Here is a 24,618-nt window from a genome sequence, read left to right as displayed (position 1 = left end):
CTGGGGTGCCTGGCTGCTATATAAGCGGCGGCGGGGAGGAGCCCGCAGCTCGCTGCTCCCTTCCGCGCGGCCGCCTGCTGCTCCTCTTCGCCCGAGACTCGCACCGCCGCGCGGAGACGTCGCCCGGCCGCCATGGAGATGAAGAAACGGCTTAACCTGGAGCTGCGGAACAAGAAGCCGGCCGAGGTGAGCCTTCCCTCCTTCCCCCGGCCCAGGCCCGGCTGCCTTCCCCCGCCTCCGGCCCGCTTCGCGCACACGTGTGCGCGGCCGACATGTTGGAGACGCGCGCCGCGCTCCTGGGCGCACGGAAAGCCATCCTCGCCTTGCAGTTTTTGGAGTGCCCTTTTCCCCGTTTCTTCTCGGCTTCTTCCTTTCCTCCCCGATCCTTTACATCCCTGTCTCTTGGAGAGAAAAAAAGGGGGGGCCCTCGACCTATTTTTTTGGCGACCCCTTTTAAGAACCCCCCCAAAAAACCCAACAGCAACACATGCGCCGCTTTGCCTTTCGACTCTCCAAAAGTGTGTTTTTACGCACAAGTATTTTTTTTACGCACAAGTTTTAGGGGGTTCTTGGAACAGGCGGGTTTAAAAATAAAATAATCAAATTGGGATCTGTTTTTTGGGGGGAGGGGGCTCCTGTCCCGCCCCTTGACCCATATGTTTTGTAAAGTGTGTGTGTATGGGGGGGGGAATCTGGTTCCCCCTACATTTTGAATGCTCGCTTAGGGGCTTGAACAGAGGCCTACTTGGCTACTTCCCACGCCTAGTTGAGGGTTTTTTTAACGGGGGGGGGGGGAGGAATTGCTTGTTTCTTTGCGGGGACGGGGGGAGAGAAAGAGAGAGCTCGGTGAGTGGGGTAGTTATGTGGCCGCGGGGGGGGTGGCTTAAAAAATATTCCCACCCCAGGAATGTTGGAGTAGGCATTTGAATGTGTTCCGGAAAGGTGGAGCGGAATAACCCCCCCACCCCCACCCCAAAGGGAGAAAGAAATGCCCTGTAGGCCTTGGACGGCCCCCCCTCCATCCCGGGAACGCGGGTCAGAGTTGTGAATTGTGATTTCCCCCGGCTTCGTTAGTCCGGGCTCGCTTTACCCGGTCTATAAATGATGCGTAACTAAAGCGCACATGGTGGGTTTTTTTTATGCAATCTTGGGTCGCGGGGGGGGGGGGAGGAAGGATGGCGGCAGTTTCCTCCCTACCCATAGGCACTCCCCCCCTCCATAAACCGCTTCCTTGCGCCCTCCCAAAAGCACAATTCTTCTCTTTCCCGCCCCCCCCCCGCCAGCTGCGCACGTGGAAACGCGTTTACTAAAAAAAAAAAAAAAACCCCAGACGATTATATATACAGTATATATAACTCCTGGTGCTGGGAGAAGGGCGATCAGTGAGGGAAGAGTTTGTTTCCCACCCGCTTAATTCCCTCCTCCTAACCCCCCCCCCCCAATTTTACCACCTCGGGGAGTGGGAGGAGAAAAACCACACTGGAGCTTTTGAGAGCGCAGAGGAAAGGAGGGGGGGGGGGTTGGCGCTGGGTGGCTGCGCGCCTCGCCAAAGAAGGCGCTGCTTTGTAAAAAAAAAAGGGGGGTGTTGAGATTAAAATCTCAAGAGTTCCCCCCCCCCTCTTGGTTTTGGGAGAGAAGCAGAAAGGGAAAGGAAGGGGATGTTGCGGGGGGGGGGGCGGAGTGGATGCATGCCGAGCCGCGTCCACGTGTAGCTTTTTTTGGAGGGGGGGAGGGATGGGGACTGGGTCAGGCAGGCGGATGGAGAGGCCAAGGGGGCCTTTTATGGTTTGGGGGGGTTAAAGGGTCATCCAAGATGGTCTAGCAGCAGGGGGGGAGCGTGGCTTGGGCTGAATGAAAGGCGGGTTGCGGGGGGGGGGGAAGAGGGCGGTGCTACATACACACACACACACACACACACGAACCAATTGAATTTATGGTTGCACCCAGGAGCTGGGAGATGGAGCCTTGACCCTGACTTGGAGGGGGGGCGGTTCTGAAACTGCTGTTAGAAGTCTTGCAAGAACACACACAAACACACAATCTGTGTGTGGAAGAACACACACAAACACACAATCTGTGTGTGGAAGAACACACACAAACACACAATCTGTGTGTGTGTGTGTGTTTAGGCTTTCTGGTCCATTTTGAGCAATGCTTTTGGCTGGGTTGCACCCAGGAGCCAAGCTGACCCGTATCACTGTGGGTTGCTTGGCTGCAGTTTAGATCAGCCACATTTTGGGGGGGGGGGCTTGCCAGGTGTGGACACTGGTCCTCTGCTGTTGCTTCGCTTGGTTTCCAGGCGCCAGGGCTTCCTGTGTGTGTGGCTGCCATTGTGGGGGTTAAGCCTTGGCGCCCCCCCCCCCGCCTCTTTGGGGAGGAGCCAGGATTGCCTTCTCCACTACTGATAGCTTGGGCAGTATCATGGCTCCCCCAGCAAGGAACTCTGGGAATTGTAGTTTGTTGGGGGGGAGGGACTATAAACTGGCACATCTGGGGGAATCCCGTTTGGAGGGACAGTTTGTGATCATTGTACCTGTGTTTAAGAATAATTTCAGCGTGTTTCACGTAGAAAACACCCTCCCTTAAAAATTAAAAAGAGCCACGCTTAACTACGTAAAACAAGAGTCAGGTCATTGTCTCCATTGGATGGTAGCAGCTCTCCAGCTGAGAGCTTTCTTCATGCCTAGCAGGTGTGCTGGGGGGTCTTCTTTACTCCAAGCAGTTGTTCTGCCACTGAGAACCTATGTATTCATCACATTGTTGAGACAGGGTGATGGGGGGGCAGCCTCTCTGTTTGGTGTTAGAAACTCCCGATTTTTAAGCTAGTCGCCAAACTTGCACCTTAGACCTAGCTTACGGTTGCCACAATAGAATGACTAGGTGTCTGTTTTTTTCATTTTTGCAGTGGACTTTATTATTACCGTTATTAATTATTTCGGTTTCTCTTCTGCTTTTATATTTTAAAGGGGGAGGGCTGTCTCTAAGCGGTTTACAACACATTAAAACGTCCAGTCAAATGGTCTGGAACGAAACAAATTCAAGCTCCAAGGAAAACATTTCAGATCCTTCTCGCCAGTAGATGATGAGTCTCTGTCCTCAAGGAGCTTGCAGTTTAAAATAGGCAAAGGGGGGGGGGAGAATGAGAGAAAATTGCAGTGGGTTGCATCCAACTAAATTATAACATTTGCAATTAGTGGCTCTGAATTAAAAAGGCGGTTTAATTTCAGCGGGTCTGCTCTGAATAGTACTAACAACCCATTGTGTTTGCTTCAAATGTTATAGATGGTGGTAATAATAATAATAATATACTATTTATATGCCACCCTGGCTTCTGGTCCTGCAAGCTAGGGATGATGGGAGTTGTAGTCCAAAAACAGCTGGAGACCCAAGTTTGGGAAACTCCAACCTAGAACGTTTCAGGTGTGCGGAAATGCTTTTCCGTAATTCTCCCCCCCCCCCCAGTAAGTTGGGTTAGCAATGACCTTGGCTGTTCCACCTGCGAAATGGGGATAAGGATAGGACTTGCTCATAACATTTGTGGCTGTGTCAAGATGGAAACCAGTGTCTATTCGGCCTGGACTCGTTCCATTTCCCCCTGCCTTGAAAGTGCCTTAGGGACTGTTTGTCAAAAGGCGACACCGCAAATTTGGGGCCAGTCTGAAATGGTGTGGGCTTTTAAGCTACTGAGAGCTCTTTTATTGGGCGGGACGAGAGGGGAATGAGCTTTAGCAGACGAGGGCACGGCAAATATTTTTCTGCTGCCCTTGACAGGGGTCTGCCACAAGTACAGTGGCGCCTCGCAAGACGAAATTAATTCGTTCCGCAAGTTTTTTCTTCTTGCGGGTTTTTCGTCTTGCGAAGCACGGTTTCCCATAGGAATGCATTGAAAATCAATTAATGCGTTCCTATGGAAACCGCTTGCCAGGCTGGCGGTGCGGAGAAGGGCTTTTCTCCCCACCGCAAGCCTTCAGGACAGGTACGGGAACAGAGGGGAAGGGGCGCAGCGCTTCTCCTCTGTTCCCGGGGCTTGCGGTGGGAGGAGGGTTTTTCCTCCCCACCGCCAACATTCAGAACAGCATTCTGAATGTTGGCGGTGGGAAGGAAAACCCTCCTCCCACCGCAAGTCTTCAGGACAGCCATCCGAAGGCTGGCGCGGGGAGAAGGTCTCTCCGCCCCACCGCCAGCCTTCGGAGGAGGTCCGAGGACAGTGGGGAAGACGCGCTGCGCTTCCCCACTGTCCCGGAGATTTCCCTATGGGCTTTCGTCTTGCGAAGGAAGCCCATAGGGAAATTCGTTTTGCGAAGCGCCTCCAAAATGGAAAACCCTTTAGTCTAGCGGGTTTTCCGTCTTGCGAGGCGTTCGTCTTGCGGGGTTTTGGAGTACAAACCCGCTTTGGCGGTATATGGCTGGGCTGACCAGCAGTGTTAGAAATTAGCCATGTGCATTTTGCGACTGGCGTGGGTCCGATTGTGACCACGCGGAGATCTGTGTGCCAGTTTGGCGCCTGGCATTGCCACCTGGCTAGTCCCTCCAGCTTCCTTAAGCAGCTCAGCGGAAGAGCTTATTTGTTGACCTGATCTCCCAGCTTTTCCCCCAAGGAGTCCATAGTTCACACCCCTCCTTAGTTAATGCCTGCAACGACCCTGCGAGGTAGACCAAGAGGTTGTGGCTGGCTCCAGTCACCCGGTGAGCTTCCCGATGGCAGTGGGGATTCGAACCCTGATCTCCCAGGTCCCAGTCTATGACACTCTAACCACTATCCCACCCTGCCTTCCTAGAGGTCTCCTGCTATGGGGCAGCTCTATAAATTGAGTACAGTGGTACTTCAGGTTACATACGCTTCAGGTGACAAACTCCGCTAACCCAGAAATAGTGCTTCAGGTTAAGAACTTTGCTTCAGGATAAGAACAGAAATTGTGCTCCGGCAGCGCGGCAGCAGCAGCAGGAGGCCCCATTAGATAAAGTGGTGCTTCAGGTTAAGAACAGTTTCAGGTTAAGTACAGACCTCCGGAACAAATTAAGTACTTAACCCGAGGTACCACTGTATAGCATATCTATCCATGTTTGTTAACTGATGTGGTACTTAACCTGAGGTATCACTGCATGTACTAAATAAATAGGGGGAGAGTCAAATATCTCCCCTGAACCTTTGAGGCTTTGCTTTATACCAGGGTGGATAAAAACCAGTGATTAAAAAATAATAATCAAAAGATTGGATGTTTTTGATTTTAACTGGATTTTTACAATACAAAATGCTTTGGGAGGAAAAATGTTTCTAAGGATAGTTTTCTGTTTATACTCCAGAGGCTATTCAACAGGAAATAAGGATTTGTTTTAAGTTTTTTTATGTGTGCTAAAACTCAAGTCTTAAGTTGTTGCTGTTTTTAATTGTTTAACCACATTTGTTAACAAACATGGATACATACGCTATAACGTTACTGTTTTAGTTAAATAAGTTGTTGAAATGGTTATTTTTTTTCTCCTTCCACTAAAGGACAGCAGAAAAGTTCTCCAAATATAAACAGTTAACTTGCGAAACTTTACAATGATTTCATAATTATGTATTCCTAATAGTATAGCCAAATCGGTAATTTTTGATACAACTGTTTAAAAAAGGACTCTGAAAAATTATTGCTCCAAAAATGAAACCTTAAATCTGGTTGTAAATATTAAGATAATACCAATGAGAACGAGTCTTTCTGTAAGAAAGTGATTTAAATCAAGTCTTACTGAAGAAGAAGAAGAAGAAGAAGAAGAAGAGTTTGGATTTGATATCCCGCCTTTCACTCCCTTTAAGGAGTCTCAAAGCGGCTAACATTCTCCTTTCCCTTCCTGCCCCACAACAAACACTGTGAGGTGAGTGGGGCTGAGAGACTTCAGAGAAGTGTGACTGGCCCAAGGTCACCCAGCAGCTGCAGGTGGAGGAGCGGGGAATCGAACCCGGTTCACCAGATTACGAGTCCACTGCTCTTAACCACTACACCACACTGGCTCTCTGACTAGCGATTTAAATTGATTTGATTGAAATCAAAACCAATCTGCTTTTTACAATTCGTCCTGCTCTCCAGGCCGCCTTCCGCCTTCCCATGACACTAGTCCCTAGTGTGGCAAAGCGGCGGATGGGAACTACGTACAGTTGAGCAGTTTGCAGTAGGGTGGATTTAATTAAATTTATTTAAATCACTAGTTAGTAAGACTTGATTTAAATCATTTGGTTATACCGTTAGAAATACATGGACAGATAATTATGAAATTATGGTGAGGTTTAATATGTTAACTGTTTATATTTGGACAACTTTTATGCTGCGCTTTATTGGAAGGAGAAAAAGGAATCATTTCCTTAATAAGAATTTTAACAATTTGTTTAACTGAAGCAATAACATTACAGTGGTTCCTCAGGTTACGGACGCTTCAGGTTACAGACTCTGCTAACCCAGAAATAGTGCTTCAGGTTAAGAACTTTGCTTCAGGATGAGAACAGAAATCATGCTCCAGCGGCAGCAGGAGGCCCCATTAGCTAAAGTGGTGCTTCAGGTTAAGAACAGTTTCAGGTTAAGAACGGACCTCCAGAACAAATTAAGTTCTTAGCCCGAGGTACCACTGTATAGCATATCTATCCATGTTTGTTAACTGATGTGGTTAAACGATTATTTTTTTAAAAAACACACCTTAGACTGAGTTTTAGCACACATGAAAAACTTGAAACAAATCCTCATTTTTTAACAAAAGACCATTGATTTTTTTTTTATCTACACTGGTTTGTGGGGGGGGGGGGAGATGGCGAAGTCTTCCTGGAGCACAAAATTGCGTTTCTCTGAAGGGGACCTTTCTGATAGGAGTTGTAAAGGTAAAGGGACCCCTGACCATTAGGTCCAGTCGCAGACGACTCTGGGGTTGCAGTGCTCATCTCGCTTTACTGGCCAAGGGAGCCGGCGTACAGCTTTCAGGTCATGTGGCCAGCAGGACTCTGCCGCTTCTGGCGAACCAGAGCAGTGCACTGAAACGCCGTTTACCTTCCCGCCGGAGTGGTACCTATTTATCTACTTGCACTTTGATGTGCTTTCGAACTGCTAGGTTGGCAGGAGCAGGGACCGAGCAATGGGAGCTCACCCCATCATTGCGGAGGTTCGAACCACCAACCTTCTGATTGGCAAGTCCTAGGCTCTGTGGTTTAATCCACAGCGCCACCCGCATCCCGATAGGAGTTATAGCTGTCAAAAAAAACAACAACCAACGAGACAGGGAACTCTTTGCAGCCTTAAACCTCTGGGCCAAACCTCCCTCCGTCAGCGCAACCGCTTCCCCAATCTCTGCTGTCCTCTTGTTGCAGAATCTGGACATTTAGCGCAGGAAAAGTCTCTGGAATGTTGGCGCAATTTGGAGATGTTGTGGGGCAGGTTGAGAGAGAGGTTGGTTTACATTAAAAATGCAAACGATTTTGGTGACGGAAGGATGAATTAACTCCTTCTGTTCTTTTAATGAGAGGATTCTGATTTTGGGTTTAAATTTGTGTAAATGGCAGGGGAGGGGTCACTTGAAAGGGGAGGTGTTGCTCAGCACCCCCTTCTTGGGAACCCCCCCCCCCCGAGAGATCTAGGTCCTGATCAAAGCTTCCGGGGGTGTTAGTTTCCTTGGATGAATTTTTGAACATGCCACGGTATGTTTATGCCACGATAGCCAGAACCTAGACAAAAGCTGCAACTGTTAAAAGCTTGTGCTTGCTTTTCTCTTCCTCCCTCCTGTTCTTCTTTCCTCTTGTGCCATGTCTGTTTTAGATTTTTAGAGGGCAGAGACTTCTCCATTTGGAAGCCATGAGCTGTTTGCAGGGCGGGGGGCTATAAAAGGGCACACAAATGCATCTCTCTAGTGGCAAAATGGGTCTGTGCGCCTGGATGTTAGCCGGAACATTGGTGCTTCCAGCTGTGTGCAGGATTCTTGCATTGCTGTGGGGTTGAGCTAGATGTCCCTATGGGGTCCCTACAATTATATGATTCTCTGAAATACCATAAGCAAATGATAAGGGGGTGCTAAGACTTGTGGCTTACAAAGCTTCCGTTAGCGGCCATCTTCTCTCTTTGGCAATCCATCGTAGCCAAGTAAGCTGGTCTTCCATAAACATGGTTTTAATGATGAGTCCGTAAGTGACTGCGGAGGCCAATTCTGGATCCACACATCCTTCTACAGTGGGGACATAGGTTTCCGGGCAGGAGTTGATCCCGGTGAGGGTTTGCCAAGCGTGCCTTCCTCTTAGCACATTTCTCCCTTTCCTCCTGAATTCGAGTGTCTTCAAAGCCCACGACATCTTTGGCAAAGGCTGTTCTCCAACTGGAGCGCTCTCAGGCCAGTGTTTCCCAATTGTTGTTTATACTACATTTTTTTAGATTTGCCTTGAGAGAGTCTTTGAACCTTTTTCGTTGACCACCAGCATCACGCTTCCCATTTTTAAGTTCAGAATAGAGTACAGTGGTACCTCGGGTTAAGTACTTAATTCATTCTGGAGGTCCGTTCTTAACCTGAAACTGTTCTTAACCTGAGGTGTACCACTTTAGCTAATGGGGCCTCCTCTTGCTGCCGCCGCGCGATTTCTGTTCTCATCCTGAAGCAAAGTTCTTAACCCGAGGTAATATTTCTGGGTTAACGGAGTCTGTAACCTGAAGCGTATGTAACCCAAGGTACCACTGTAGTTGCTTTGGAATACAGTGGTGCCTCGCAAGACGAAAAGAATCCGTTCTGCGATTCTCTTCGTCTAGCAGTTTTTTCGTCTTGCGAAGCAAGCCCATTGACGGATTAGCGGCTTTTAGCGGCTTATCTGCTGATCGGATTAGCGGCTTAGAAAAAGGGGGGGAGGGGGAAAAGCCAGCAGGAACTCGCAAGACATTGTCGTCTTGCGAAGCAAGCCCATAGGAAATTCGTTTTGCGAAGCACCTCCAAAACAGAAAGCTCTTTCGTCTAGCGAGTTTTCCGTCTTGCAAGGCATTCGTCTTGCGGGGCACCACTGTACAATAATCAGGCATCCACACAACATGACCAGTCCAACGAAGTTGATGTTGGCATAATAGGGTGCTGGCTTCCTTAACCCAAGTCCTCCCTTTCCCCGATCTCGACGTTTGGTTCGTTGTATCCGGACGGCTGCACCTTCCATTGGGTTTGAAGGAGGAGGCCAAAAAACAGCTTGGTTTTCGCAGTGCAAAGAATGCGGCTGCTTCTCGCGCCGTCTGCTAACGCAGCCGGTTCGGCGGCTTTGCTGCTGGCGGCCAGGATTAGGTCACTCAGCCGTGATACCGTACAGCTGACTCACCCAGGCTGTGGGGCTGCTGCTGTGGAAACTCTGTGCCTCCTGCCAAAATCGGGCAGTCTGTCTGCGTAGCCTGGTCTTGTCTTCGCTGACCTGCAAAGAGATGCCAGGGGGGTGAGTGTTTTCCCAGCGAACCGTTTGTTGCCTTTCTTTAGGAGGGTAGGAGCAGATTTCAGTAAGGACAGAAAAAGCTTCCTTAAGTTGGTCCATCTAATTCATGGGTCAGCAAACTTTTTCAGTTGTGGGTCGGTCCACCGTCCCTCAGACCTTGTGGCGGGCCGGACTATATTTTTTGGGGGAGGGAAATGAACAAATTCCTATGCCCCACAAATAACCCAGAGGTGCATATTAAATAAAAGCACACATTCTGCTCATGTAAAAACACACTGATGCCCAGACTGTCAGGCCAGATTGAGAAGGCGATTGGGACGCATCCGGCCCACGGGCCTTAGGTTGCCTAAGGTAAAGGGACCCCTGACCATTAGGTCCAGTCGTGGCCGACTCTGGGGTTGCGGCGCTCATCTCGCTTTATTGGCCGAGGGAGCTGGCGTACAGCTTCCGGGTCATGTGGCCAGCAGGACTAAGCCGCTTCTGGCGAACCAGAGCAGCGCACGGAAACGCCGTTTACCTTCCCGCCGGAGCGGCACCTATTTATCTACTTGCACTGGCGTGCTTCCGAACTGCTAGGTTGGCAGGAGCAGGGACAAATTAAGTTGTTAGAACATTATTAGCCACATGTTGCCTGTTGCTGCTTCAGTTTTCCTATAAATTAAGTGGGTCAATCAATATGGGAAAAGTAAAAATGTCCCTTAGATCTGAAATATTTTCACGGAGGCTTGAGTTTTCTTTCTTTATTTTGTTAAATTAGATCAGGCTTCCTCAGCCCTCCAGATGTTTTGAGACTACAATTCCCATCATCCCTGACCAAAAACATCTGGAGGGCTGAGGTTGAGGAAGCCTGTATTAGATCGTGGCTAAGCAAACTAAGGCCCGGGGGCTGGATCCGGCCCAATCAACTTCTAAATCCGGCCCATTAATAGTCTGGGAATCAGCGTGTTTTCACATGAGTAGAATGTGTCCTTTTATTTAAAATGCATCTCTGGGTTATTTGTGGGGCATAGGAATTCACCCAAATATAGTCCTGCCCCCCACAAGGTCTGAGGGACAGTGGACCGGCCCCCTGCTGAAAAAGTTTGCTGACCCCTGTATTAGGTGTTTTCATGTGCTGCAAACTGATTTGAGATATATCCCCCCCCCCCGGCTTTAAAATACAAAACAGCATAGAAATGAAATGAATAATAATAACTTTCATTGAGAAAGAGAACGCCACGTAGACGCCCCATTGTGGGGACCTGCAGCCTAGCTTTAAGGTGCCGTTTGGCCTACATATCTTGGGTTTCTAACACTTGAGCACAGTTAATTGTGCATTTGTTCAAACTCCAATTAAAACTATTCTAAGGCCTGTGCATCAGGAGATAAATTCCCTCTGCAGTGTTTGATAATCAGCTTAAAAACGGGGGCTGGGGGGGGAGGGCTTAGAACCACTGTGTGTTTTCCGGGAGGATTTTTAAAGCCCTTTTTAAAAAAATAGTCCTTATTCCTTGCATTGGGAAATGGCTGTTGCTTCCATAACTACGTTGCCGGAGTCCTTTTGCGGCTCGCGGCCACCAGGCGGCTCTGTGAGCTTGGCTGAAAATATTCCTGATTTAATGAAAAACTTTTTTCTGGAGAGGTTGGCAAATGTCTCTTTTTGGGGGGGGGGGGGGATGGACGGACATGTTTGGTACAGAGTCCTCCAGCTCCTGATCTTTAGCACAAAGGCCTGTTTCATTTGCCGATGCTGCTCTTTTCAAACGCCCAAAATCTTTTTTTTCTTAGCGAGCGTTTTATCTATGACTCTTAACAGCCTGACTCCCTCCTCTGGCAATCTGCACAGAATTCTGCTTAACAGTTGCCATCAATTTGATTTTAATTAATTTTATAATGAAATGTTTTTAGACTGTTGGATTATTTGATTGTTGTTAGCCGCCCTGAGCCCGGCTTCGGCTGGGGAGGGCGGGATATGAATAAAATTTATTATTATTATTATTAACGACTGTCCTATGAGGTGGTCCGTCCCATTTACCCTCGTAATTAAATGGAAGCCCTCGTAATTACAGATAAGAAAACCGGAGGCAAAGCAAATCTTGCCTTTCCAAAGGCCATATACCGTATTTTTTGCCCTATAGGACGCACTTTTTCCCCTCCAAAAATGAAGGGGAAATGTGTGTGTGTCCTATGGGGCGAATGCAGGCTTTCGCTGTAGCTTGGAGAGCGAGAGGGGTCGGTGCGCAGACCGGCTCCGAGGGTTGCGCAGAGCTGCCTGCAGTCCCCGGCTCAGCGCAGCTCTGCGCGGTCACCGGGAGCCGGGCGCAAAGTCCCGCCCTGCTCCGGATGGCCGCGCAGAGCTGCCTGCAGTCCCGGGATCAGCGCACTTCTCCCCATAGCCAGCCCCACAAGCTCGGGGGACAGCGGGGAGGCAGAGCGTGCCTTCCCGCTGTTCCCCGACCTGGTTCTTCCAGCCCCGCACCTGGGGGGGAAATAATTTTTTTTCTCCCCCCCCCAAAAAAAACTAGGTGCGTCCTATGGGGGGCAAAATACGGTATATACTGTTCCTGTAGAAAAAGCCCAAGACCTGAGCCACCTTGGTGTCGTGAGAACTGGGTCCACTTCTTGTAATTTATGGATTTAAGAGCTGGGGGTGAACTCAAGGCCCTGGGTCTGTTTCAGAAATTGCACCTTGTGCCATTGCGATGCAGGAATATGCAGTTGTCCCAGGGTGGATAAAAATCAATTATTATTTTAAAAATCAGATTCTTTTCATTTAAATTGGATTTTTATTTATTTAAATCGGATTTTTAAAATAAAATGCTTTTGGGGAATTCCCCCCCCCAAAAGATAGGTTACATTACACTCCAAAGTTACTATTCATAAGTTACATTATACTCCAAAGGCTATTCATCAGGAAATAAGGATTTTTTCCCCAGTTTTTCATGTGTGCTATAACTTAACAAACATGGATACATATGCTATAATGTTACTGTTTTAGTTAAATAAATGACTAAGGAAATGATTGTTTTTCACCTTCCTGTAAAGTACAGCAGAAAAGTTGAAACTGAAACCTTCATCTGGTTGTAAATATTGAGATTATACCAGCAATAATGTGTCTTTTCTGTAAAAAAAGAGAGGTTGGCTTCCTTCTTCCTTTCTTTACCTTGTTTAAATAAAAGTTTTATTTGGTTTTACAAATTCATTCACACGCATAAAGTTCTTACAATTGTTAAAATTAAAAACAAGATTCTTCCGAATCTTAGGGGCTTCCCTCATCCCATCCGTGGGTTCTTTAAAAAAAAACTTTTTGTCAAGTGCATATTTTAAGTTCATTCAAGGAACAGTCTCTTCGTAATGTCGTAAGAGTTATTTAAAGTCTGCCCAAAAGAGTTCAAGTGTTTAACAGTGTTCTTTTAGATACAATCTTTATTTGTGCCATTCTCTGTTGAAGTTTTGGTCCTCCTGGTTTCAGATTTTCCTGGTCGGTCTTGCAATCTCTGCATAGTCACAATAATTTCATCTGCCAGTCCGTTTTCCATTGGTATCTTGTCTTTCCATTGATCCATAAAATCTTGTCTTTCCATTGATCCGTAAAATGAAAGCAATAAACAATGTACAGTGGTGCCTCGCAAGACGAAATTAATCCATTCCACGAGCCTCTTCGTCTAGCGGTTTTTTCGTCTTGCGAAGCAACCCGCTTAGCGCTATTAGCAGTTTAGCGGCTATTAGCGGTTTAGCGGCTATTAAAGGCTTAGCGGATTAGCGGCTAAAATGCTATTAGCGGCTTAGCGGATTAGAAAAAGGGGGGAAAGCGGGAAAAAATCGGAACACTTGCAAGACGTTTTCGTCTTGCAAAGCAAGCCCATAGAGAAAATCGTCTTGCAAAGCATCTCAAAAACGGAAAACCCTTTCGTCTAGCGGGTTTTCCGTCTTGCGAGGCATTCGTCTTGCGGGGCACCACTGTACAGTGGTACCTCGGGTTAAGAACTTAATTCGTTCTGGAGGTCCGTTCTTAACCTAAAACTGTTCTTAACCTGAGGTGTACCACTTTAGCTAATGGGGCCTCCTCTTGCTGCCGCCGCGCGATTTCCGTTCTCATCCTGAAGCAAAGTTCTTAACCCGAGGTAATATTTCTGGGTTAGCGGAGTCTGTAACCTGAAGCATATGTAACCCGAGGTACCACTGTACTGCAGTCACACAATCCATCAGTGGCTGAACTGGGTTCCACATACAAAAATGAGCCACAAAACCGCAAAATAAATAGCGAAAACAGACACACCTCAGCGTAACGCTCAAAACGGAGCACGTTTGGCTTCCGAAAAATGTTCGCAAACCGGAACACTTAACTTCCGGGTTTCCATGTTGTTTGAGTACCAAGGTACCACTGTACAGTCATACCTCAGGTTGTGAACGTGATCTGTATCGGAGGCTCCTTCGCAACCATGTCTGCTGTCAGGGGTTCAGGAGCAGAGGCACAGGAAAGGGAGGAAACAGAGATCGAGGGGGAGGAATCCGAAGGAAATATGAGCGATGACAGCGGCCCGAGATCTGAGTCTTTCCAGTGAATCGGAAGATTCACAGAAAGGGGCGCCAGTGGTCAGAGCAAGGGGGGCGCCTAGGGGAACACCCCAGGAAGAAAGGGCCAGAGGGGGCTCAGAGGGGAGCAGTTGGAAATCGGGACCAGCTTCCCCGCCAGAGCGCAGTAGGGGGGAGGGGTCCCAGGTATCGGGATCAGGCGGCTCGCCGCAAGCGGGAGGGCATGAGTCAGGATTGGCCACACCTCCATCGGGGAGCGAGGAAACGGTCAAGAGGAAGGTTGAAGGCTGGGCGCGCGCGCCAAGTTCAAATGCACAGGAAGGCGGCACAGTAAGCAGCCCGGATAGGGTGCCAGGTCCTAAAGCCCGCCACAAGGAGGGAGAAGAGTCCGGGGGGTCAGCGTCAGAAGAGTCCAGAAAGGAAGAGACCACGGGGGGCAGAGGGACCCAGAGGAGGAAGGAAAGACGGAAGAGGTGGAGTAAGGCTAGAGTATTAAGTTGGTGTACAGGAGGCGGAGACTCAGACGGAGCTTCGCCGGTCTAGCTTCTAAGACGTAGAGCTGCGCGCTGCGGCTTGGAAATGGAAACTGTAACTCAATAAAGACTTTTGTACATTACTGCCATTACTAGCGTGGTCCTCTGTGAGCTGGGACCTGGAAGCAGCTCTGACATCTGCGTACGCACGGGACGTGATCCGGCGCTTCTGCACATGCGCACAATGTCATTTTGCGTGCATGCGCAAGTGCTGAAACCCGGAAGCAACCCATTCCAGTACTTCCGGGTTCGGCAGGGTCCGCAACCCGAAAACGCACAACCCGCAGTGTTCGTAACCCGAGGTATGACTGTATATCATTTCCCAGAAATCCTTTTATCATTTTGTGGTTCTCAAATATCCTTTATTAGGCATAGCAAACCACAGATTATCAAACAGACACCGTATACAAATTGTGCAAAGTACAAGCTCAACATAACACGGTTTGGCCCAGTCAGATCTTTAACTCCAGAGAAAATCAATTTGCATAAATAATACTGTCAGGGAACTGACATCAGAGGCACGGGAGAAGGAGAGGGTCTCTGATTCTGCAGGAGAAGGTCCCAGCGCTAGGGGGAGACTCAGCTGGGAAGAAGGGGAAGGGAATAAGTGTAACACCAGGGATCCAGGAGAGCAACGGGACAGGGAGGTGCAGGGGCTCCAGGACTCTTCGCTGGAAGTTAGTGAGGAGAGTCCAGGCACCCCGCTGCCCACGCCCACCCTGCGCAGGAGACTCCCGCGCAGTGAGAGGCGGAGACGATTGGGCGTCAAACAACTCTCATGTTGGCAGCGCTTTAAGAAACGCCCACAGACAGATTCTACAAGTGACTAAGGGCAGCCACGCTGAGATGGGCTGTGCAGTCCGGAGGGTTTAACCAGGCAATCTAATGCTCAATCGGAGCAGGATTACGCACGAGTAACTCCCAACCATTACAAATACAATACAACTGCTAAATCTCTTTATAATGGCCCAGTCTTTCTACATGGACAGCACTCATAAATTCAGCCACTATTGAAGTAATTTGATCATTCCTGTCCGAAAGCAGGTCCTGAACCGTTGATAGTGTTAGACATCAGCCTATTGAGTTGTAAGGCCTCTAATAATTGTCTTCTGGCGTAAATGCCAAAATCACAAAAAAACAAAATATGCTCCAAAGTATCAGGTTCCTGTTTACTACGTTTGCAGAGACGCTCTGATTCCGGGAGAGCTAAATATCTTCCTCTCACTATCATTCGAGGGAAACATATTAAATCTGGATAACATAAACATCCTGCACAATTCAAATCATTTTGCTGTTCTACCACAATTCCCCAGGTGAAGGAGTTAGTTCTGGACAACTGCCGCTCCGACGACGGCAAGATCGGAGGGCTCTCCTCTGACTTCGAAAACCTCGAATTCCTCAGTATGATCAACGTGAACCTCCTCTCCGTCGCCAACCTCCCAAAACTCAATAAACTGCGCAAGGTAAGTAGCAAGACGTAAAGCTAAAGGGATCATTCCAGGAATAATAATAATTTATTATTTGTACCCCGCCCATCTGGCTGGGTTTCCCCAGCCACTCTGGGCGGCTTCCATAGAAACCAAAAAACACTAAAATATCATACATTAAAAACTTCCCTGAACAGGGCTGCCTTAAGATGTCTTCTGAATGTCAGGTAGTTGTTTATCGTTTTGACATCTGATGGGAGGGCGTTCCACAGGGCGGGTGCCACTACCGAAAAGGCCCTCTGCCTGGTTCCCTGTAGCTTTGCTTCTCGCAGTGAGGGAACTGCCAGAAGGCCCTTGGAGCTGGACCTCAGTGTCCGGGTAGAACGATGGGGGTGGAGACGCTCCTTCAGATATACTTGGGCCGTTTAGGGCTTTAAAGGTCAACACCAGCACTTTGAATTGTGCTCGGAAACGTACTGGGAGCCAATGTAGGTCTTTTAAGACCGGTTTTATGTGGTCTCGGCGGCCGCCCCCAGTCACCAGTCTAGCTGCCGCATTCTGGATTAGCTGTAGTTTCCGAGTCACCTTCAAAGGTAGCCCCACGTAGAGCGCATTACAGTAGTCCAAGCGGGAGATAACCAGAGCATGCACCACTATGGCGAGACAGTTCGTGGGCAGGTAGGGTCTCAGCCTGCGTACCAGGTGAAGTTGGTAGACAGCTGCCCTGGACACAGAATTGACCTGCGCCTCCATGGACAGCTGTGAGTCCAAAATGACTCTCAGGCTGCGCACCTGGTCCTTCAGGGGCACAGTTACCCCATTCAGGACCAGGGAATCCTCCACACCTGCCCGCCTCCTGTCCCCCAAAAACAGTCCTTCTGTCTCATCAGGATTCAACCTCAATCCATTAGCCGCCATCCATCCTCCAACCGCCTCCAGGCACTCACACAGGACCTTCACCACCTTCACTGCCATCTTCCCTCTAAGACAGGTGTGCCCAAGCTTTTTTCAGAGAGGGCCAGGTTTGATGAAGTGAAGATGCGTGAGGGCCGATCTGCTGCTGTTGAGGTTTTTTTTAGGATTTGACCCCCAAGAAATAAACTGCGAAGCCTGAAGCTTTTCTGTTTTCCCCCTCCGTAGCTGGAGCTGAGTGACAATAGGATTTCCGGCGGCTTGGAAGTCCTTGCTGAGAAAACTCCAAACTTGACGCACTTGAACCTTAGCGGAAACAAAATCAAGGATATAAACACTTTGGAGCCACTGGTGAGTAAAACGCTTCTCTCAAAGGGCTGGAGGAAACTCTATCTATCTATCTATCTATCTATCTATCTATCTATCTATCTATCTTTGTGTGTTCCTGTTTTGGTGAAGTCTCCTCTCTCCTTTTCTTCCTAGGGGGTGCACCCCTTTTTTCACCCTCAAATTCTGAGGTGCTTTTATTCTCCCTCCTGCCAGAATTCAGCTGCTGCTGCTGCTTTGCTTTGTAACCCAAAGTCAAGTACATAGTCCTCATGGTTTGCCAAGAACTGCACGGTTGTGGTTTGGTGGGAACGCGAGGCCTCAAAACCTTGAACTGGCAGGGGGGTTGGTCAGGGTCTTGGGGTTGTAGCCAACTGGGCCCTGTTTCTCTGGAGTAGACTCATTGAAACCAATGGACATAATGTGCCAGAATTAGACGTATGAGTGGCCTTGCCTAGGCAAAAACAAGGTTTTGGAAAATCATTTATTATATTTTATCTTGACAAAGTAAAAATCATGAATAGAAATGCGCCCCCACCACCGAGACCGTTCGATTGTAACTACCCAACCTCCCCAAATTTCAACACCTCTTGCGATGGTTTGACCCCTTTCCATTTTAACAGTACAAATTCAACAAACACCTTCCATATCTCCTCAGAATCATTTCTTCTTCCCCGTCTTACCTTAATGGCACATGTTAAAAGCTTCTGCGTTTTTTTAAAAAACAAGTTATTTTAAACATTTTTTTCCAATTCATTATATATCATTTCCCAGAAAGCTTTCACCACCTTACACATCCGCCACATATGATAAAAGGTACCTTCTATTTCTTTACATTTCCAGCGGGTGGTTTTTTTTTTCCCCCTGCTGCAAAAAAACATTTTATTTTTTAAATTAATTTTACATACCATTGCTAATCTGAAGGTGGTGGCTTGCAAAACGTGGTTTATGCACACTTTAAATTGGTCCCAGTAACAAACCTGTCGCCGGTGAGCAATTTTGCTGCAGCATTCCGTGCTGGCTGCAGCTCCCGGCTCTGATTTGCGGGGACGGGGAGGGGTTCATGCGATTATCGTTCGCCTGGTTCACCTCCAAAATCTCCACAGAAAAAGCTGTCTCACCTACGAAGTTTGGACCTCTTCAACTGCGAAGTGACGACGCTCATCAGCTACCGGGAGAGCATCTTCACCCTTCTCCCGCAACTCACTTACCTCGACGGCTTTGACACGAACGACAAAGAGGCACCTGACTCCGACCCGGAAGTGGACGGGCTGGACGACGAGTACGACGAGAACGGGGAAGGTGAGACTCAGGGCTTTTGAGTTTTTGGAAATCGAACGCGTGCCGTACGCTCCAATGCATCGTGGATTTTTCCTTTCCTTTCGCCAACTTCCTGGCCCTGGTGCTTTTTTTATTTCTTCCCCATTTGCTGCGCCCTAACTGGACACGGGTTGTGGGTTAAACCCCAGAGCCTAGGACTTGCCGATCAGAAGGTTGGCGGTTTAAATCCCCGCAATGACGGGGTGAGCTCCCGTTGCTCGGTCCCTGCTCCTGCCAACCTAGCAGTTCGAAAGCACACCAGCACAAGTAGATAAATAGCTACCACTCTGGGGGGAAGGTAAACGGCGTTTCCGTGCGCTGCTCTGGTTCGCCAGAAGCAGCTCAGTCATGCTGGCCACATGACCCGGAAGCTGTATGCTGGCTCCCTCGGCCAGTAAAACGAGATGAGCGTCGCAACCCCAGAGTCGGCCATGACTGGACCTAATGGTCAGGGGTCCCTTTACCTTTAACTTCCGTCCCTTATACCAGGTATCCCTAAACTCCGCCCCCAGATGTTTTGGGACTACAACTCCCATCATTCGTAGCTAACAGGACCATTGGTCGGGGTTGATCGGAATTGTAGTCCCAAAACATCTGGAGGGCCACGAACAGGTGTCAGATGTCTTCTAAAAGTCAGATAGTTGTTTATTTCCTTGACATCTGATGGGAGGGCGTTCCACGAGGTGGGCGCCACCACCGAGAAGGCCCTCTGCCTGGTCAATTGGCCTTAACAGCGAAACTTAAAATGCATTACATTTGAGAAACAGAAGTGCATTTTTTGGTTATATCAAAAACAAACCCAAACCCACTTTGTAATGAAGTCTTTCCTTTTGCGGTGCTGTGTTTTTTCCCAGAGCCCTTTGCCATTTCTGCCTCACCCCCATTGCTTTTACTCGGTGGGAACAACTTCCTCCTCCTGTTTTTATGCAAGGAGAATCCCAGCTGCTTTAATAAACTGCTTATAATCTCCTTTTTGGGAACTTCTGAATCGATTATCCCTGGGAGAAAAGCTTCACGCAAATCGGGGTCGTTGTCGTTGTTTTTTACGTGCTGTGGTGGGAAAAATCCTTCCTCTCCCTCAAACCTGGAATATATGTATTTTTTTTTCTTCCGCTTCTTCCCCTTTCCCAGAAGGTGAAGAGGAAGAGGAAGAAGACGAAGAAGAACTCGACGAGGATGCAGTCGACGACGAGGAGGATGAAGAAGATCTGGATGGGGAAGAGGAGGAGGACGGGGTTGATGATGAAGTAAGTTTGCAAGGCAGCTTTCCTTCCCCCCTGCTTTTAACTTCGCGTTTCCCAGAGCGGTTAGAACAAAGGGTGCTCTGTTCAGTAACAGCATCTCACCCTCAAAGAGAGAGGAAAAAGAGATTTGTTTTGCAGATAGCTGATCCTTCAGACGGGAAAACTGCCTTGCACAAAGCCAGGCCATTTAAATAATCACAATAAAATTCTTTTCCTCTGTACAGGTACCCAGGAGAGGCTGCTTAACCCTGAGATCAAATGCATGCTCTTACCATATTCTAAAGGGGGGCGCAAGATTCTGGTCCTCATTGTTGTGGTTAAAGAGCTGGTTTCAAATAGGGGCCCTCTAGCTCCAAAAGGGACGCGGGTGGCGCTGTGGGTTAAACCACAGAGCCTAGGACTTGCCGATCAGAAGGTCGGCGGTTCGAATCCCCATGGCGGGGTGAGCTCCCGTTGCTCAGTCCCTGCTCCTGCCAACCTAGCAGTTCGAAAGCACGTCAAAGTGCAAGTAGATAAATAGGTACCGCTCCGGCAGGAAGGTAAACGGCGTTTCCGTGCACTGATCTGGTTCGCCAGAAGCGGCTTAGTCCTGCTGGCCACATGACCCGGAAGCTGTACGCCAGCTCCCTCGGCCAAGAAAGCGAGATGAGCGCCGCAACCCCAGAGTCAGTCATGAATGGACCTAATGGTCAGGGGTCCCTTTACCTAGCTCGATTTTAGCCGCAGCGGCTCACCAGCGCTTCAAAGACAGTGCTCTTCTCTGTCGCTGCGCTACAGCGCCTATCCCCAAAATCTAGGGTTGTGGGGGGGGGGTTAGATACAGGCTATTCTCAACTTGGCACTGGGGCTATGCTTCGGGGACGTTGCGCAAAGCTGTAATCGTCGGCTTTTAGAGTTGGAATGGACTGCGAGGGTCTTTGCGTCTTTCACCCAACGTTGGGGCTTCGAAACCCACGACCCTGAGATTAAAAGTCTCATGGGGTCTGCGGTGGGTGGGATTTGGGGGGTGGATGGCAACAGATTTCCTGGGCACCCTCTTTGAATTTTGTTCTTTTTTTTAACTGCCATTGGTGGCGCCATCATTTCATGTCTTTAGGCGCCAGGCGAAAAACATTCCTCTTTACCTCTTTGCCCAAACTTTTTTCAAAGAGGGCCGGATTAAATCGGGGGCCGGATTAAATCGACCGGCAGGCTGGATTAGTCCCCCAAAACAAGACTTTGGGCATGCCTGCATGAAATAAACTGTGGCCTGTGAACGTGTGGGACAGAGGAGTGTTATTAACGATTATTCTTTTGCCTTCCTGTCCGTATCCTCCTTCATGTTTTTATTTAACCATTATTGATGTTCCGTAATGTGCTTTTAATGTTGCACGCTGCCCTGTGATCTTTCGATGGCAGGAGGTTTATAAATTGAATAAATAATAGCTGAACGCGCACAGGTTAAATTTGTGCAAGCTGCGGGCTGTGTCCCCTTCTTGGGTTGAGGTAAAAGTTTCTTCTCCTCTCTTGACTTCAGGAGGAAGAGGAAGGCGAGGATGACGACGAAGACGAAGGTGAGCCTTTTTAAATCAGCGCTCCAGTCTCTGAGGGATGGCGAAGAGGTTGCAAGCCTTTTCCTCCCAAAGGATAGTTAATCCAAGGGCTATTTAGGTTATTTATGTTTGCTACTACTGCGGCCTGTGTTTTGTTAGCCCAAAAATGGAAAACAAGCGAGGTCCCAACTAAAGAGGATTGGAAACTTAAACTGGTGGAATATGCGCAGCTGGCGGACCTAATATTGAATAAGAGAACAAGAAGAATGTATGTTTAGAGAAGAAATTGTTTATGGAATATACGGGGGGGGGGGGAATTGTGTACACTTGAAAACGTGGGCAGCGTTAAGATAAATTCAACAGTGTCAATAGGTTTTGATGGAATATCGAATGGTATAATTTGTGTAAAATTCGCAGGATATGCAGAATGAACCATGGAAAGAGAAGGGAAGCCATTATTCATTCAAACAACCTTAAAATATCAGTCTAAATGGTAAAACAGAAAGTTTAATAAAAATAAACTTTTTAAAAAAATATAATCTGAGGGCCGGTTAGGCATGGGCTTTTAAATCCCAGGTCCTCAGTTTGAATAGTCCTGTAGCTCTGAGCAAATCTCCCATCTCCCAGCCTCCTGTCTGTATCACAAATTGCACTAGCCTACCTAACAAGGGGGACGCGGGTGGCGCTGTGGGTTAAACCACAGAGCCTAGGGCTTGCCGATCAGAAGGTTGGCAGTTCGAATCCCCGCAACGGGGTGAGCTCCCGTTGCTCGATCCCTTCTCCTGCCAACCTAGCCGTTCGAAAGCACACCAGTGCAAGTAGATAAACAGGTACCGCTCCGGCGGGAAGGTAAACGGCGTTTCCGTGCACTGCTCTGGTTTCGCCAGAAGTGGCTTCGTCATGCTGGCTTGTCGAGAACATTTTCAGCAGTTCCTTGCTTGATTTCGATAGCCAGTGAGTTCCAGTGTTCAGCCCCAGCCTTGTTCTTACAAATACAGAACAAAAGAAATAATTTTGCCAGGGGTGGACATTGCTGTTCGTTTTTAAATATGTGTGTTTTCTCTCCCCACCACCCCAAAGATCTCCCTCAGGGCGAGAAGCGGAAACGAGAGATTGAGGACGAAGGGGAAGACGACCCTGACGAAGATGATGATGACGACGAAGACGACTGACCGGCTCCTCTTTCTCGTAGCCAGACGATCCGTTTTTTTACGGACTGTGACTTTCCTGGCCCCTGCTGTTCCGCAAGTGAGACTGTGACAACAAATTTCTTCACTCCCCTTTCTCTCCCGCCCCTGTGGGCCCCCCACCCACCCGCACTCTGACCCCCGGCCCCCCCACAGTTGCTTCCCGGCCCACCAACCCCTTTGTATCGCTGCGACATCCACAGTATATTTTTTTAAAATGTAGAATACAGTTGAGGTGTTTCAGGAGACGTTGTCGGGTGGCTTTCTCTCCTCCCCCCCCCCACAGAAAATGCGCACAGTTTTTCTCCTCCCCCCCCCTCCCCAAATACCCCAGCTGCTTCAACTCCTCTCCTGTTTTCGGGTATTTTGTGACCAAAGGCTTCGCAAATCGGATGGTGCGTCGGATAAGCTCATTTCCGTCTCTCTTCCACACCACTTGTCCCCCCCCCCAAAAAAAAAACAAGTTATCTGCTCTGGCACTAGGGGGCAGGGCTGGGTGGGGGACCCCCTCCCACAGACAGCGGTTTTGGAATTGGGGTGCAGTGATGACGATGGCAACGAATTCTCCAGCTGTCATGGCAGGTTCCCAGACCACTCTGGATGCTGTTCCATTTTCCCAACTGTTCTTTTTTGAGAAAAAAAGCCTCTTTTTTTAAAGCCATGAATCTGCGGTCATCGGCCCAACACTTTTTCTTTTGGGGGGGCTTTTTTTGGATGTGGTGTCCCTGTAAACCCCCCCCCAACTGTTCTGATATTTTTCCCCCAGTTGGGTTGACTTGAGTTACCGAAGACCTGCGGGGAGAATTCCTTGTATAACTGCTCAGATTTCCAATTTAATTTGAGGGGGGTCCTGCTCCCCGATGGAGGGCTGCCGTATTATTTCAGAGCTCGCCTTTCTCCCCCCCCCCCAGTTGGGGCTTGAATCCCAAGCCCCGCTCCTTCACTGGCTGTATCCTTAACAAGGCGAGTGCTTTAGAAGGAAAACAGAGTCGCCGTCTTCCCGACTCCTGTGTTTATTTTTATTTTATTTTCTCCTTCCCTTCCCGGTTTTGGAAATTCCACCTGAGGCTTCTAACTTGTACGGGCTGCACAAAAAACATGACAATAATGGGAGAGGGAGAGGGCAAGAATGAACGAAGAGCGAAGCGAAATTGTGCTGCGGAATCATAGATAATGTTTCATTGGGGGGCAATGGAGTTGGCGCGTACACAAACACAAAAGCCTTTCCTTAAATTCTGTGTCCGCAGATGGCGATATTTCATTGTCAAGCCTAGTTGCAGTCCAGAAACTCTTTTTTTCTTTCCTTTTTTTTGTCTCTCTCGGAGGGAATTGCGGCAGCATGCGACAAGTTGGGTGGGGGGCGGTCTCAGGGGTCCCTCCTTCGGGGTTGGGGAGACTGACGGCTGCACATCTGGACACGGTGCTGGGGCCTAGGAATGAGGTTGGCGATAAAAATCCTACAAGATTTGGGGGGGGGGAGAGATAGGGTCTTCCCTACTGAATCCCAGATCTTTGCTTGGTTGGGGGGGGGGAGGAATAGCTTGATTGCTGGAGATTCTGGGGTTCAGTATCTTGTCCCAGGGCTGGTAACACCACCTTCTTTTTGCTCCCACCAAAAAACCACCACCACCACCACCACCACAAATAGTTGTGTTTCCATCTTCCGTGGGATAGCCTGCCTGCCCCCACTTCACAGCAGAACATGGTTTTTCTGAGTTTTAAGATATTAGCCCTCGTTCCAAAGCAGGCCTTATGATGTGGTCAAAAGCTAAACCCAGAAATGAAGAGTCCCTTCTCCTTATTTTGTGCGTACAGGTTTTTTTTGTTTTGTTCTTTCTGGGGTTTTCCGGTCCTTTTTTTATATATCTCCTTTTTGTTAAGAGAAATTTGAATAAGACTTTTAATAAAAGACTTCAGTTTTTAAAAACCAACCTTTGCGACGTTCTGAGATATGCATGCGTTCTTTGGTGTCTCGCGGGAAGAATTTTGTTTCACAAAACAAAACTACTGCTTCCATTTGAAATGGAGGCAGCCAGACAGGCGAGAGTTCGAAAGGAATGCAGTGGTTCTCAAACTTGAATCCGTCCTGAGGTCCGTTCCAAAACCAAAGCGTTCCAAAACCAAGGCGCGCTTTCCCATAGAAAGTAATGCAGAACGGATTAATCCGTTCCAGACTTTTAAAAACAACCCCTGAAACAGGAATTGAACATGAATT

General features: G+C 48.5%; 1 protein-coding gene across 1 annotated transcript; it reads left to right on the top strand.

Annotated features, from left to right (window-relative positions):
* Positions 1-24,334, top strand: LOC310697478 (acidic leucine-rich nuclear phosphoprotein 32 family member D-like). Its single transcript, XM_083484167.1, has 7 exons — positions 1-186; positions 15,768-15,917; positions 17,022-17,144; positions 18,227-18,422; positions 19,572-19,687; positions 21,201-21,237; positions 22,297-24,334. Exons 1-7 carry the CDS (start codon positions 133-135, stop codon positions 22,386-22,388), a joined length of 768 nt encoding a protein of 255 aa, XP_083340293.1. The 5' UTR covers positions 1-132; the 3' UTR covers positions 22,389-24,334.
* Positions 24,335-24,618: the final 284 nt, after the last annotated feature.

Source organism: Podarcis liolepis (assembly GCF_965112155.1).
Source record: "Podarcis liolepis genome assembly, chromosome: 18".
Lineage (NCBI taxonomy): Eukaryota > Metazoa > Chordata > Lepidosauria > Squamata > Lacertidae > Podarcis > Podarcis liolepis.
Note: the sequence above shows the minus strand (reverse complement) of the source record. Positions and strands in the feature narration are given on the sequence as shown.